Genomic DNA, 15201 nt, shown 5'->3' on the forward strand with positions numbered 1-15201 from the left:
ACCACCCGACTAACAAGAATCCATTGTGCGCCGTTGCCATCCCGCCTCTCCTCGTAACGCTATCCACTCTACAATTCGAACCGTGACCGTTATTGTGAAAGTCTCGACCACGGCAGCGGCAGCATATTCCGAAGAGCTGCTGCCTTTCTCGACCTCCCGCGGACCGAGTTTTAGTGGCCGCGTCGTTGTTCGTCCCCTGGTGCTTCTGGTGTAGTGGTGATCCGCTTGACAGCCTACGCTTTCCGCATTGAACCCGAGTTTCCCCCGAGTTACGGTTTCCGACGTCTTCATGGATAATCTATGGAGTCGCCGTGCCAAGTGAGTCCCCCATCAGATTGCAGCCGTCCCATGATTGTTCACAACCCTAACCTACAGCCCATCTCAGCTCGAGCAAGCTCTCTCTCTCCACATCCGGGTCCGGACAGGACAGCCCTTCGGGACGCAACTCTTCCTTCAAGCGATTCGGCGGTGACAGCTCAACGCTCGGAAAGACCTCCTTCGGCCCTATAACACCGGGCGGCAGCCTGGTGTCTCCCATTGGCGGGGCATCAAGCGCCTTCGGCCTAGGCTCAGGCGCCTTTGCGTCGTTCGGCTCCGCCAAGACACCCAAGTCGCCGGGGAATCCGTTCGAGTCGGCCCTTGGGGCTGCCGCAAAGACTCCAACTGGCGAGAAATCGGCAAAGGAAGGAGGCTTAGGCAGCAAAACGATCAGCAAGCCGGGTTCCAGTGCGTCCTTAAACGACGCGGGGAAGGCAGCTGGTCAGTCAACGGCCGGACCGGCTTCACCATCAAGCCACCAGCTGCGCAACAGCTGGGTGTTTTGGTTCCGGCCGCCCATCTCCAAGGCCAACGGGTTCATCGAGTACGAGAAGACGCTCCATCCGATCGCCACGGTCGAGACGGTCGAGCACTTCTTTAGGGTGTATCAGCACCTCAAGCGGCCGTCAACCCTGCCGCTGGTGTCGGACTACCACCTCTTCAAGAAGGGTATCCGTCCGATATGGGAGGACGAAGAGAACAAGAACGGGGGGAAGTGGGTGGTGCGCCTGAGAAAGGGCGTTGCCGACCGATACTGGGAGGACCTGCTGTTTGCCATCATTGGCGACCAGTTCGGCGAGGCCAGCGATGAGGTGTGTGGGGCGGTCCTCAGTGTCCGCAACGGCGAGGACATTCTCAGCATCTGGGCTCGAGCGAACGGGCAGCGGGTCCTCAAGATCCGGTATGTCACTCCTCTCACGCATAGAACCGCCATGTGTGGTTCCGCTGACCCCGTTACAGTGAAACGATGCGAAGGATCTTGTCCTTCCCGCCGGACACAAAGCTCGAGTGGAAGAGCCATGACTCGAGTATCCAGCAGCGAACAGCGATCGAGGAGTCGCGGCGAGAGAAGGCGAATAATCATCACCATGGCGACAAGCGGTCATCTAGCAAGCAGCAGCAGCCATCGCAGCAGCAACAGCCGGCGGACGACCTGAGACACCCGAGCAGCTCGTGATCCCCCACGGCGAGCAAATGCGCGTGATCCAGCCGAGGGATAAAGCAGCACGCTTCTTTCTCCCTGTATGTACAGTACCGAATCAGCAGGCATTTGCAAAATGGAATTCTGAACGAGCGTTGAGTTATTGGGAGGTCGGGTTCCGGAGCGTGTTTCGTTCCTGTTTTTATATTTGTCCCACTCTCCTTGGACACTGTAATGGTCATGGGACGGCACGATCTTGATGAAAACCAAAACTGGGAGGGAAAGAGCGCTGTCTGGGAGTTAAGGGTGGCATAGGGTCGGCTGCGAGGGAAAGGGGGTGTGGGGTTAGCTAAGGGGCTAGGATCAGCGCTGTAGCACTTGACTGTAACCACCAACCTAAACAAACATATCTCTCTGCCCATGAGATCAGGAGGCACCACACAAATCAAATGAAGGGTATGTATGGCTCGGTCTGTCACAATACTTCCGGCCACTATGCATATTTAGATGGTATCTTTTTGCTTGGCATGCATGTACACAGTATACTTCACCACTATAACCCCCTTAACCCCTTAATTCTCTCTCTCAAACCCTCCCCTTCCCCGCCGTTGCTGGTGAAGGCACTCTCCGCCTCTCCCAAACTTGCAAATACGTCTCCCCGAGATACAACAGCTCGCTCCGGATCTTATCCACAAACAGATCCTGCGCCACGATCCACTCGTCCGTCGCCTTGTCCCGCAGCTGCACCTTCCACGTCTTGCGCTCCTCGCCCACCGCGCTGTCGGCCACGTCCTCCTTGGCCCGCACCGCCTCGTGCACCACGTTGGCCACCAGGTCGTACCAGATGGGCTCCCCCGGCGGGTGCTGCGCCGGGTCCGGCTCCACGTAGGGCGACACGTCCAGGTTGTGCGCGTCGAAGGTGACGATGGTCGGGTTGCGCTCCGAGACGAACTTGTTCTTGCTGAAGCGCTTGACGTGGAAGACGAGGAAGGGCGGCAGCGGGTGCATCAGGCGGTAGCGCTTGCGCTGCGCGTTGAGCTCCTGTGCCGTGACGCCGTTGTACTTGGCCAGGATGGTGGTGAGCGGTACCTGCGGGATGATGTTGCGCGACTCCTCGTCCTGGAAGAGCGGCGCGGCCGGCAGGTCGAGGGTGAGCAGCAGGAAGCGCGCGATGTCGACCTTGACGTCGGCGGCTTCCTCGAAGCGCAGCCGGTCCAGCCCGTCGGCGCGCGCCGTGATGGCTTGCGATTCCACTTTGAGCTTGCCCTGGAAGATGCGCTGGATCATGGACGAGCCGGGCTTGCTTTTGCTGCCGCCGAGGCCGAGGTGGAGGTTATTGAGGAACCAGGAGAGGAACTCGACAGGGTCGGATTGCGTGGTTAGGGTGAAGCGCTTGTTGGAGCGGAGCGATATCTCTTGGAGGAGCTCGTGGGGGGAAACATGGGACTTGAAGGCGCGCGGGTTCCAGATCTTGCGGAAGAGGATGGAGGTACGCTTGACGAGCTCCGGCGAGGAGCTGAAGTCTTCGAGGAGGAAGTAATTGCGCAGGGGCGACACGTGGGAGAGCGCTTGTACAATGACGTTCAGATAGTCGTTCTCCTTGATGTTGTTCATGCCCACGAAGCCGGGCGTGTACTCCTTCCCGGCAAGCGTCCACGAGGTGCGCTTCTTGCGATCGAGCTCGGCCACCTCCTGGCGCGTGTAGCGCGGGTCTGACACATACTTGATATCTTCTAGGGCCTTGCTCTTGACCTCATACCCTTCGGGCAGCACATAGACCTTTTGTGTGCTCATGTTGATGAAGACATGGTGGTCCTCGTCGAGCGCGTGGAAGTAGGCGTGCGTTTGCGGGCCCCGTCCCTGATAATACTTGCCGCATACTAGGCATGCGTAGACGTTGATGTTTGACAGTGTTACCGAACATAGCTTTTCAAAGTCGAAATCGAGAACGTTGCGGTCGATGGTGTCGAGGTACAGGTCATCGTAGCCTGCTGTCGGCGCAGCCTGTCTCATCGGCGCCCTTCCCTCACCGTCATGCGCCTCAGAATAATCATCCTCCTCTATATAATCTTCCGTGTCCCCAATTCCGTTCTCTCGTGTTGGTTGCCGTTGGTCATCATCGTTTTCTCGGGCGCTGACCGGGGTCAGGCTCTTGTTGTAGTCGTCGAATCTTGATTTCTTGGACGCCGGTGATTCTGCGCCCGACAGCTCCTCGAAGGCCTCTGACGCCTGGCGTTTGGACATTCCTTGGTATTCGTATCAGGGGCAGTGGTAGGAAGCGTTCTAGGGAGGAAAGCGGCCGTCAAATCTGGAGACCGTTTGCGGCGTTGTGGTTAAGATGGGTTGGGTGTTGAATTTCCTGGGATCACGGGCAGCGTCGCGAACATGAGCCCAGCTTCGCTCCGCTCGGAATTGACTTCTGTGCCCCACCAAAGCTCGAAAGTCTTGGCATCAACGGTCAACAACACAGGACTCGGACACCGCGAGGAAGTGCGTGGGATGGTCTGTTGGATTGCCCGCATCGGAGTTGATATCAGAGCGTAGTTTTATTCCCAAACCAACCAGGTATAAAACCCCAAGCATCCAACACTCTGAATACCTGTTCCAGTACTTCGTACTACTTGCACTTCAGTTGTATCATGCATGGATCTCATTACCCTAACCCTTCCGCTTACACATCAACCGCCCGCGGGCCGTCACGCTCCAGCCATGACAGCATCTCCATCCTGCTCAACCGCCTCCAGCGCCGACGGGGCCAAACTGTCCATCTCCTGCAGGGTATACTCAACAAGATAACTCTCGTCCACCAGCTCCTCCATCCGCTTATAATGCCTCTCTGTGTACACCCTGAGCGCATTCAGCACCTCATTCAGACTCTTCTGGCCCCTGGCCCCCTTGACCGACAAGTTGGAGAATTTGTCGGCGGGGTAGCTTTTAACGAGCGCCCCGAGGATTCTCTGCGCGACAGGCGCCGTCCGCGCGTTCGTGTTCCAGTCGCGCAGCCGGAGCAGCAGCAGGAAGATCTGCTCGTCCGAGAGCTTGGCCAGGACGTCGTCCACTGCCTTGACGCCGCACAGGCTGCCTTCCTCGGGGTTGCTGGTGGTCACGACGCTAGTGAAGAGGCTGAGGAGCCGGCCCGGGTGGTTCAGTTGCAGCGCCAGCACGATGGCATCACGGTAGGCGCCCGCGTGCATGTAGTTCTCTAGCTCCTGTTCTTGCTCGACGAGCCTGAGAGCGGCTTCGGTGGCGGCGGCTTGCGTCTCGGCTGTGATGTCCTTCCAGAAGGTGACCTTGGAGTCGCTTCCGCCCGACACGAGCGTGTTGGTCTTGGGATGGACGGCCAGTGTCCAAAGCCTGTCCTCGTGGTTGTCGAGCGTGCATTCGGTCTCGCCGAGATTGGCATCCCAGACCTTGACAAGGCTGTCGGCACCTGCGCTTGCGAACTGTATTCGCTTCTTGGCAGCGGTCTCGTCAGTGGGAATGTGCAGCCACACCACCTTGAGAACGTTGTGCGAGTGGCCTTCGAAGGTTCTCAAACAGGTGTAGTCGGAGAGATTCCAGAGCTTGATCGTCTTGTCGCCGCTTCCAGTGAGGATCACGCCCTTGCCGGAGACAGCCCCTTGCTCACCCTGGATGGCCGGGGCATGGAGCGGTGCGAATCTGACTGTCCAGACACCTCTCTTATGCCCTTTCAGAATACCTTGGACTTCCAGACTCTCCACGTCCCAGATTTTCACCGTCTTATCCTGCGACGCCGAGGCGAACAGTCGCCCCGAGGGGCTGACATCCAGGGCATTGATGTCTTTGTCGTGAGCCAATCGCTTCAAACTTGCGGACAGTTTGGCTTTCTGTGACTGTCGTGGGACGTCTCTCTTCTGAACAAATCTGTCTTGAGAGCCTGAGATGAGGAAAGGGGGCGGGTGGTCAAGAGGGTTCTTGAAAGCCTCCGAGTTCTCAGGGGGAACCATTTTGGGGAGAGCGACGGCTCCTACTGACTCCAGGTGGCCGGTGAAGACAGCATAGCAGGTGTACGAGTTGTTGGCAGGATCGATACGCCACAGCCGGGCCGTATTGTCCTTCGCACCGCTGGCTACCCAGTGGCCCGACCAGTCAACATCCAGCGACATGACGATGTCCTCATGACCTTGGAGCAAAGCAACGTCATGGCCAAAATATGCACCCCCTTCCTCGTCGGATTGAGCTCCGCTGTCGGCTACCGAAACAAGCCTGATGTCTTCCGAGTTTGTTGCAAGGGCCAGCATGGACTGGTCGGGCAGAACATATGCCAGGTCTAAGATCTCGTCGTGCGTGCCGGATATGCGCCTGAATGGCTCCATGAGTAACCCTCCCGTGGCAGCGATATCTCCGGGTGATGGTATCCGGTACAACGCCAGGGTAAAATCGGACTGCGTGCAGAGAATTAGGGACTTTTGAGGCAAAGAGAGAGCCGAGAGAATGGACTCTGCCTCTGATCTGGCGTCCCGTTTGATGGTAATTTCGTGGTGTGTCGTCGTATCCCATATCCTTAACAGCCCACTCGACCCTGCCGAGTACATCCACTTGCCCCCATTCAAGAACCCTACTGATTCGACCAGCTCGTGACGGAGCATGGGAGTTCCCTGCCAGGTGTTGTCCCGCCAGAGCCACAGCGTCATGGTCTTGTCTCTACTGCCGCTCAAAAGAGCATGCTGCTCGGGCGAGTAGTCTATGCTCTGGACATTGGACTCATGTGCCTCTTTCTTCCTCTTGGCATCGGCGTAAACCGGGACTGTTGTGCGCTTGTGTAGGTCGAAGATACGAATTCTGCCATCCTGCGTGCCCCATGCAAGCCGGAACTTGGGCAACCCGTCCGTCTGCCCTTGATCGCCTTGGCTCTTCCGCGACCCCTTCTTGGATCTTCGCTCAGAGGAGGGGTTCTCGGCCGTCGCCGCAATCTCGAAGAAATGCAGGGCAGACACGAGAACGCTCGGCCCGCTGACGGTGTGGGTGGCATAGCCGCCAACAATATCCCAGATTTTTACCGCACCGTCTGCGGCACCGGTCGCAAGAAGCGTGCTTGTCTTATCAACTGCGAGCACGACCACGGGCGTGGCGTGCGGCTTCGACGTGCGGACGAGAGTTGCTTCCACCAAGTCGAAGTCGGACGATATCTTGAGGGAGTAGATGCGCATTGTCAGGGACCGGGAGCAGACGACGAGATGCGAAGCCGAAGGAGTGATTGTCAGTGTCGAGATTGGCTCGCCATCTCCTTCAATCTCGGCCAGGCGCTTCCCCGTGTTCAATTCTGTCAGGACTGCCGCCTCACCGAGCGTCGATGCGAGGATCCGTGCGCCATTCTCAAGCGCAACGGATCCGCCGGCGAATATCGGCTGAATTACATTCTCGACCTCGAAGGTCGTCTTGGCTACTTGTCTCGTCGCCATGGTGGACGGTAGGTGTTGCGCCGAGGTTCCGATATGTGCCTCCGGTCGCAATCCCAGGTCTTGTCCCAAAAACTTTTGGTTTGCATTTGCTGATAAGGAGGGGAAATAAGGTTATCTTAGCGCAGCATACCCTTGCTCCAAGCCGCAGGGGTGCTGCAGCCTGCAGCTGCCATCTGCCAAGCTGCAATCGACCGCATGTAAGATCATCAAAAAGACATGAACTACAGGCAACAACTCACAACCTCTCGATATGCGCCCACCTTCTTCATGTTACACTGATATTACTCACTCGTACTCGCTTGGGCATTCTTAGTCCCGGTTGCCCACACCGGATGTGCCATGGGGAGGCTAGGACCGTTGACGTCGCTGGCACTTGTAAGGATCGCATGCATCAGAAGGGGCCCCGGGGCATCACGGTTTGCAGTGTCTAATTATATATCCATTTAGGGCCGGTCGCCATATGATGATGTGGTCCCCGGTAATGGTCCGGAGGACCCGCGCGGCCCTCAGCAGCAGTATGACGAACGCGGCCGCCTGATCAATCCGGAGTCGAAGCGCATCAACCGTGACATCATTCGCTCTCACAACGAGGTGATGATGGTCATCGGCGTTGCTGAGCCTGAAAACGGCATTGCTGAAGCACGGGCCGAAGCGGCCCGCAAGCATCACCAGTACGAGGATCGCATCGGGAGAAGGCTGCTTCGAGCGGGCGGTGTGCTGGAAACGGTGGCCGTCTGGGGGGTGAACGGGATGAGGCAGCGCATTCTAGTGAGTACTTTGGCTTATGCTCAACCCCGTGTGTGCTCAAGGCTCACATTTTAGCTCTACAAACCATATTCACAAACAACCTTCTACGGCATGTTCCAGCTGGCATGGAGTCAGCACTCTCCTGCCTCGGATCTACTTGCTGGATTGCCATCGTTCGTGGCTAGTACGATTGTGGACCAACTTGCAGCCCAGGGAGTTAGCCGGGATTCCATGTATGCCACCCTCCTTGACTTGGAGAATGGGTTTGCTCACACAAGGATAGGCTCCGATACGCAATTCTGTACATACGCATGCACCTGTCTATATTCACCTTCTTCCAGCGGTCGAGAATCTTCCCTGTGAGCCAGCTTCTCCCTAGCTGGCGCTTCTTCGTCCCGGGTACCAGTGTATCGCCCATCCCGGTCCCTCCCATCCCGACCTCCTTTCGCCCGCAAGGCCTTCTCCAGTGGGTAGGCGCATTTGCCCTGGGGGTGGTGCCATTCGTGGCCTACTACCAGTATCAGAGCATGTACAGCGCCTTCATTATGTCATTTAGGACCGTCATCTACCATTTCTTACCCCGGCCATCCAACGTCAACAAGTTTCGGGTCCTTCGCGAATCAGCTCCCATCCCGCTAGGGGTAGACACCCTCCCCACGGATATACGAAACGACGAATCGCCCGGAACGCTAGATAGCGAATCCGTTGCAAATGGCTCCTTCCGGAGACAAAGCACCTTCTCCCACCGCGGCAGCAGCAGCAGCCAGTCTGGCCCGAGGCCCGGACAGCCCGACAACTTCGCCAGCGACGAAGAAGAAGAGGAGGTCATGGGCTCCACGCTGATCAGTTTCGACGTGGAAGCCTCCGATGCAACGCCTGATCGCAATTCCGCCGCCACAAACAGTAACGCCGACGCAACCACCACCCCCTCGGCCGCAGGCGTCTGGTCCGCCGAGCTCCGCCCCAACCTCCTGGACAGCAGCGGCGGTCGACCCGCCGGGTCGGGCGGCCAGCAAGAGCCCGTCTACCGTGAAACGGCGCTCACGCGGCTGCCCGCCGTGCTCGCGGCCGAGATGCTGGCTATCATTCCCGCGCGGTTGCTGCTGGCGCCCTTCGCATCCCTGGTTTGGACCAAGCTGGCGAGGTCATACATGGCGAGGCAGGGCTTGTCGCTGGACGGCATGTGGAGCGGGGCCGGGTTGTGGTGGGGGATGCACTCGGGAAGGGGACTGGTGAATCTGCTTGGGCTGGAGCTGCTGTTTGCGGTTATGCAGGGCGAGGCGTGGGCGCTTGTCATGTTTGTTGCTGAGATGTATCGGTACACCGAGGACGAGTGGAACGAGCGGGAAGGGCTGGGACAGGCAGCGGCAGAGGAGGAGGAGGTCCGGGGTTAGGAAATATGCGGGTGAGGTGGGACAATTGCGGCCAGGCCAGATTCGGGCGGAATCGGAGGTGTCGAATTGGAAGGGATGGACAAGGCGAAGTGGAGAGGTGCGTGGTCGATGGGAGACGCCGTCGTTCAAGTAGGTGCTCCATTTTATAGGTTGGGTCAGTGTTAGCCGGCCTGTCGCTGAACTCCGCGACAACCTTTTGTGTCATTGACCATCATTGATAGGGCATAGCAATATACCAGTACATACGGTTCAGCGGGAGAGGAATATTCCTATCAGTCGGTCCTTGCTCATGGGCAACACACCAAGCACCCTGGATTTCAACTGCGCCCCTTTCCCTTCCCTTTCACCTTGGCCGCTTTCTCCTGGTCGATGGAGTCTTTAATGATCGAGTACAAATCCTGGTTGCGCCGCGCCAGGAGGAGCACGTCGTCGGTTGTAACCGTTGTGCGCCCCGCGTGCCGGCTGAAGCTCTCGAGGTCTGTCGCTACGTTTTCTGCAGCACAAGGATCAGCACTATTATTGCCGACGAGCGGTTGTGGCCACACCGGGCCCATTGTAGGTGTGTATGTGTGTGCGCCTTTGTGTATAACTATGCTCGTTAAGATAAGGACACACCAATTTGATGCCAGACCATATCGGTCAGGGCGGCGATGAACTGTGGCGTGGCGTTCCGGTTGCGCTGAAGCGACTCCTCGTCAACCATCTTGCCGATGGCGAACCAGAGGGCTGCTTTGAGACGCTGATGAGGCGGTGTTAGCTTCCAGGTTTATCTGTGTGCGATAGCTCCATTAATGGGGGATTTGAGCCCGGAATTAAGAAAAGAGAGATAGGGACATGAAATATTGGCGACAGCATGAGAAAGTAAGCAGAAGACAAGCCTACCTCTCGCATCTCATCATCTTGGTTGTCAGCCATGACGGTTCTCGCGAGTCTTGGCACTTGATGATGAACTGGGGCTCATCAGAGCGAGGCGCGTGTACACGTGTAGACGCGTCTTAGATATGCAGTTAGGCGAGCTCCTAGAACGCCCATGCCGTTTCTAGGTGTAGCGGCAATATGGAGCCCTGCATCTGGCTCTGACTGCCGAGCATGCCGACGGCAGCTCCATGGTGGGGTCTTGGCTTGGCGAACTACTACGTACCTTCACGTTGAACGCTGCGTCGCAGATTTTCGCGCAAGTCCAATCTTGCCAGCACTTTTAGTATCAAGTCAACTCACTCTCGTTATGTGAGAATCGACTTCACGTTCAGGGATCTCAGCTTTAGCTCCGGATGTACTCGCTACCTACCTGATTCACAGATACTAGAGAGTCTCTTTCCGATTTCAACCTTACAGCTCGCAACCAGTCAATCAGCTCAGCCGGCAGTCGACCCCCATAACGCCCCTTCGTACCCGAAAACATGGACGGACTCGCCGATCTTGCCTCAACAATAGGAAACCGCTTTGCCACGAACCTAAAGGGTTCGTTTACCGACCTGACCCCGGAGAAGTTTATTCGGATAGTCATCATCGCCGGGGCCTGTAGGTACCTTTCTGGGGGTCAATAATACGCAGGACGTGCTGACAGAAAGTAAGACATGCTTCTAAGGCCATACCTGATCAAGCTCGGCGGGCGGGCTCAAATGAAATCGCATGAGGAGGAAGCCGCCCGGGCCGACGCTGAAGCGAAGGCCAAGATCTCGCCCAATGAGTTGCGCGGGAGAGTTGAGATTCCCGAAGACACCGACGAGGAGGATGAAGCGACGGGAGAATCGTCCGGCCCTGACTGGGGCAAGAAGGCGAGAAGGCGACAGCGTGAGATGATCAAGAAGCTGCTGGATGCGGAGGAGCGACGGCTGCGGGAAAGTCAGGAGGAATTGGAAGACAAAGACATCGAGGAGTTTCTGGTCAAGGAATGATATGGCGAGATCTCCTAGTACCAGGATAATACGTACATACACTGCTGCTCCTGCGTCCTGCACCTCACCGTTCAAGCTTGCTAGGCATATGCAACTATCGCATGTCAGAAGATTCCATTATAGGGGAAGTCCATGCAATCGCACTGTAGATGTAGCCAACTCCTTTTTGTACGGTGGGTTCTAACAGTAACTTCTTTTGTCCCTTGCCGCCTGCCAACTTTTTGCCAAGACGAGAGATCCTCCACACTTGAAATCCGAGCTTTCCTGTCAAAGTCCAGGCGCCTTCCCACACATCGCTATTCGCACAACAGAGCTGAAGGTTGTCGCCTCTACTATCCGTATCCGTGGTCGGCATTTCCGAGCGACTATCCTCACCACTGTCGACGTACCGACCATTCATTCTGCCCGACTCTCTAGTCCCTTTCTTTAAGTTGAAGGCGACGGTACCCGACAACCAAGCTCCAGACTCGAAGAGCCAGGGCCGCGCATGCTTGCCGAGAGGCAAGCAGTCGTACCGAAGGTCGACGACACCCCAAGACAACGGCGCGTTACTAGCCTGCGGCCAAACGCAAACCGTCAAAATGGCGACGAATTCACATGAAACAAACGACCGGTGCGCATGCGAAGGTACGACATCAGCAAGACCCCGCGGTCCGGGTCCATGACGAACACCCCCTCCATCATGCGGCACCGGATCCGATCCATACCAGACCCCGCTCAAGAAAGAAGCATTTAATACTCATTCCACTCCAGCTGCCAAGAACTTCGTCGACTGGTACTACCGCCAAGTCAACGAAGGCAAGTCCATAGCCCAGGGATACGTGAACGGCAATGCAACCTACACGGCGGCAGGCCACCCGCCGGCTGACATCACCATCAACGGGCTGCTGGTGGCGACGCCGCAGGAGTGGGAGAAGCTGCTGGAGCAGCAGCGGTACTGCCCCAAGCAGACGGACCCCAACAAAAAGATGGTGCGGTACGACGTCGAGGGCTACAACTGCCACGTCATCAACGGCGATTATCGCTTCGCCGCGCCCCAGAAGATGCTTGATCTGCACTCGCCTACCGACGGCGTGCGCATCATGTTCCTCGTGAGAGTCCACGGGACGGTCTACTTCGGCACCGGCAGGAATACGGGGGACGAGTACTTCACGAAGCAGGATTTCTACGATCTGTTTATCTTGGTGCCGAATTGGGACATTCTCGCAAGGCCGGGTGCGAAAGCTGGGAGGAGGTATCTTGTTATTTCTCAGATTTACCGAGCGAACTAGGAAGGGAAGGTAGCGAGCTATTGTTGGTCATGGCTGGCTGGTGACTCGGTGCCAGTGAGCAACCCTTTCACTGTCTGGCACGCATCTGAGCAAAAGGGAGGACGTGGAAGGCGTTAGTCCGGAGGAGCAAAATAGGCGCATTTTCGTATTTTCTGGGCGGGTTCTTTTGGCAGTATAGGCGTCGAGATAAACGAGGTCATGCCATTGGGGGGCACAAAGACTGGGAAGAAGAAGAAGCGGATTTGCATTCACCTGGGTAGCAGGGTCTGAAGAAAGAGCCCTAGCATCACTACATACGGCCTTGACTACAGGGTGGTAAAGTACCTAGTATTTATATGTTTGATTGCAAACTCGTTGCCCTCAATCCGTGTGTCATGAGGCATGCAGTGATTAGTGAGAAGATAGGCACCGTACCTCCCCTATTCTAGCATTTTCAGTACCACAGGCTATGTACTGGTACTTTCCACCTAGCTGTAAACCCAGGGCACTTTCCTATTCCTTCAGAAAGAGCCAAAGTACCTTAAGTAATCGTAGGTAACACACTTAATCAAGTCTTCAGAGTTTCCTAGTCCTTTCCCTCCCTACGCCGGCGTTTCCAAGCATTTCCGCCGCCACTCCCAATACCCGACTCGAATCCGATCCCACTTCTGGCCCAGCCGTCTCAGACTCAGATCCGCTTTCTCTTTATCCCCTTTCTCGGCATAGATCTCGGCCAGCAGATCCAGCGCATGTGTGCTCTGCACCTGCTCTCCTTCCTCTCCCTGCCCCAACCCCTTCACGAACCCGCTCGCGAATTCTTCCACAGTTCCCAACTTCCGCCCACCCTTGACCAACGCCCCGCGCAGATAGTTCCACCCGCTTTGATTCTGCGGTGCCAGAAGGATCTTCCCCTTGGCATAGTCTACTTCCCGATCCACCACCGCTTGGGGTACCTTGGGATCCGGCTCGGTGGCCGCCACGCCAGGCGTGGCGTGCTCCGGGTTGGAGAACACCAGGAAGAAGCGGTGCGACCACGCCGAGTTGTTGCGCACGTCTTCATCTATCATGGCCTCAATGGCCTGTAGCTCCTCGGCGCTGTCGAACTGGCCCAGCTTCCCGACTAGGTAGGACCGGTATGACCAGACGTGGTAATTCTTGGTGTCCTCGGCGAGAATCTGACGCAGGAACTCGCGCTCCGAGGCGGCGAAGGCGGAGATGGCGGCTGGGTCGGACGCGATGGTTGGGAAGTAGTTCTCCACGAGTAAGTGGCGGTGGTGCCAGATTTGGTAGTTCTTCAGGTTTTCCAGCGCCACCTCGTTGAGCCACGCGATTTCGTCCAGGATCGGTAGCTTGAGCGCGAAGACGTTCGCTGCACGGTACAGCCAAACGGTGTAGTGCGCCGGGTTCATCCCGATGATGTGCTCTGTGAGACGCAGGCAGCGGGGTGAGTGCTCCTTTGCTTGCATCACCGCGCGAAGGTAGGACATAGCTGGTCAGGGGCGGAGTCAGCCATCGTTCCTTCTTTCTTTTCTCATGTCACAGCGTCGCATGAGGACTCACCCTCCGCATACTCAGGCGGGTACGCAATCGCCGCGAGCGCCCCCTCCGGCTCCTCCAACACCACGGGCACGACATCATCCCACTCGGGATCCGCAGCCAGCTTCCCATCCTTGCGCACCCCTCCGCCATACAACTCCGTTCTAAGCGCAGCCATCTGTTGTCGTCTCCCCGTCTCCTCAAATATCTCCTGCCCAGTCACAATTACCCTCTCCCCAGTCTTCTCCTCTCTCTCCCCTCTCCTTTCCCTCTCCCTCTTCTCTTTAAAACAGCGGCTCGCAACGTCCGAGCAGGTCAGCCAAACCTTCCTCTCCCACCTAGCCTCAAACTCCTTCACGCTTATCCCTTCCTCTAGCCCTTTCACGAGAGGCACGGCGGCCGCACGCAACGGCAAACTCGCCTCGTTGACAGTCCGCCAGACTTCCTTAAGCGTCTTTGGCCCTCCGCCACACGCGGCTCCGCGTAGGTCTCTACCGAAGGAGCTGCCGCTGTTGCTGCTGGGAGGTGAGGCAGCGGTAGAGGATGCAAAGACAGGCCTCCTTGCAAGACGGGACGCGATGCGTGCTGAGAGCCAGGCGGACTGTTCTGCCGGTGTCAGAGCGGAGAGCGCGCCGCCCTTTTGCTGGAGGAGGGTGTCGTAGGGGCGGGCGAGGGCGAAGCGTGCTTTGGAACGGTCAAGGATGGAGTCGGTATTGCCGTTGTTAGTGGACGGTAGCGCTGCTGCTGGCGTGGTACCAGTGCTGGTGCTAGCGGTGTCCCTATCGCTGTTGGGTGGGGAAGCACTGGATGGGTCGGAATCTGTGAAGGAGAGGGCTTAGCTGGAACCTTGGAAGGGCAGCGGGTAGTAGGCAATGAGAGCTAGGTAAGGTAGCTCTGGGTCGGAATCAAGACCGCTTTTTGAAGGGGAAGGAGGTAGGAAACCTGGAACTGCAAGCCTACTCACTCTCGGTTGCCTTTATCTTTTTACTCGCTACTGCCTTCCGTTTGGATGGCATGATTCCTTTGGGCAGTAGGGTAGCGGGGTTGCTTTTTCGGAATGCGGCATGTGCTGGTGATCGCCAATGGAGCTGAGGGACTGGAGCTTCGAGCGGGAGCTGCAGTGGGGCGTGCCGCTCGACAGGGGTAACAATTGTAAAAAGGCACCTCAAAGGGAACAATATCAATGATCATCCTTTCGCGAATGTTTGCTTCCGGTCAGTTGTTTGTTTGTATGTCGCGTGCATACGACTGGATAATTATTGACTTCATAGTAAAGGCCTTTGTATGTAGTACCGCAAGGTAAGGTGGTCTAGAATTACATGTACAGTAATGGAAGGTAAGTAAGGTAGGTAGCCTGAAGTCAGCGACACGCCGTTCCCTTCCCGTAACCATCCGCCAAACAACCCCTGAGAGAAGTTACCGTCAAGTGTTCAGATGTCCCTTTTCCCACTCTAGAACCTAGCTTGCCATCTTTCAGTAAGTACCATCCAGGTC

The 15201-nt window shown here is 56.9% G+C and overlaps 8 protein-coding genes across 8 annotated transcripts; 4 read left to right on the plus strand and 4 right to left on the minus strand.

Annotated features, from left to right (window-relative positions):
* Window positions 1-289: 289 nt before the first annotated feature.
* Window positions 290-1495, plus strand: B0T15DRAFT_509215 (translation initiation factor eIF 4e-like domain-containing protein; the record flags this gene model as incomplete). The annotated part of the gene is made up of 3 exons (XM_062867768.1): window positions 290-318; window positions 386-1219; window positions 1279-1495. The coding sequence occupies 3 exons, from the start codon at window positions 290-292 to the stop codon at window positions 1493-1495; spliced, it is 1080 nt and encodes a 359-aa protein (XP_062724577.1).
* A 416-nt stretch (window positions 1496-1911) lies between these two features.
* On the minus strand, window positions 1912-3991 carry B0T15DRAFT_525337 (uncharacterized protein). The gene has a single exon (XM_062868835.1). It carries the CDS (start codon window positions 3701-3703, stop codon window positions 2045-2047), a length of 1659 nt encoding a protein of 552 aa, XP_062724578.1. The 5' UTR covers window positions 3704-3991; the 3' UTR covers window positions 1912-2044.
* Window positions 3981-6945, minus strand: B0T15DRAFT_525338 (WD40-repeat-containing domain protein). Its single transcript, XM_062868836.1, has one exon. It carries the CDS (start codon window positions 6880-6882, stop codon window positions 4156-4158), a length of 2727 nt encoding a protein of 908 aa, XP_062724579.1. The 5' UTR covers window positions 6883-6945; the 3' UTR covers window positions 3981-4155.
* A 125-nt stretch (window positions 6946-7070) lies between these two features.
* B0T15DRAFT_118935 (uncharacterized protein) lies at window positions 7071-9208 on the plus strand. The gene is made up of 4 exons (XM_062861601.1): window positions 7071-7257; window positions 7330-7650; window positions 7705-7862; window positions 7913-9208. Exons 1-4 carry the CDS (start codon window positions 7222-7224, stop codon window positions 9021-9023), a joined length of 1626 nt encoding a protein of 541 aa, XP_062724580.1. The 5' UTR covers window positions 7071-7221; the 3' UTR covers window positions 9024-9208.
* Window positions 9147-10041, minus strand: B0T15DRAFT_118949 (kinetochore component CENP-S-domain-containing protein). Its single transcript, XM_062861602.1, has 4 exons — window positions 9906-10041; window positions 9639-9762; window positions 9270-9516; window positions 9147-9199 (listed from the first exon to the last, which is right to left on the minus strand). The coding sequence occupies exons 1-3, from the start codon at window positions 9936-9938 to the stop codon at window positions 9341-9343; spliced, it is 333 nt and encodes a 110-aa protein (XP_062724581.1). The 5' UTR covers window positions 9939-10041; the 3' UTR covers window positions 9147-9199; window positions 9270-9340.
* Window positions 10042-10121: 80 nt separating this feature from the next.
* Window positions 10122-11053, plus strand: B0T15DRAFT_525344 (protein trafficking Pga2). Its single transcript, XM_062868837.1, has 2 exons — window positions 10122-10544; window positions 10599-11053. The coding sequence occupies exons 1-2, from the start codon at window positions 10424-10426 to the stop codon at window positions 10919-10921; spliced, it is 444 nt and encodes a 147-aa protein (XP_062724582.1). The 5' UTR covers window positions 10122-10423; the 3' UTR covers window positions 10922-11053.
* Window positions 11054-11123: 70 nt separating this feature from the next.
* Window positions 11124-12540, plus strand: B0T15DRAFT_525346 (uncharacterized protein). Its single transcript, XM_062868838.1, has 2 exons — window positions 11124-11548; window positions 11675-12540. Exons 1-2 carry the CDS (start codon window positions 11503-11505, stop codon window positions 12190-12192), a joined length of 564 nt encoding a protein of 187 aa, XP_062724583.1. The 5' UTR covers window positions 11124-11502; the 3' UTR covers window positions 12193-12540.
* B0T15DRAFT_525347 (uncharacterized protein) lies at window positions 12541-14897 on the minus strand. Its single transcript, XM_062868839.1, has 3 exons — window positions 14672-14897; window positions 13732-14526; window positions 12541-13660 (listed from the first exon to the last, which is right to left on the minus strand). The coding sequence occupies exons 1-3, from the start codon at window positions 14721-14723 to the stop codon at window positions 12774-12776; spliced, it is 1734 nt and encodes a 577-aa protein (XP_062724584.1). The 5' UTR covers window positions 14724-14897; the 3' UTR covers window positions 12541-12773.
* Between the last annotated feature and the right edge of the window lie 304 nt (window positions 14898-15201).

The sequence above is a fragment of the Chaetomium strumarium genome (genome assembly GCF_033439665.1).
Source record: "Chaetomium strumarium strain CBS 333.67 chromosome Unknown B0T15scaffold_2, whole genome shotgun sequence".
NCBI lineage: Eukaryota > Fungi > Ascomycota > Sordariomycetes > Sordariales > Chaetomiaceae > Chaetomium > Chaetomium strumarium.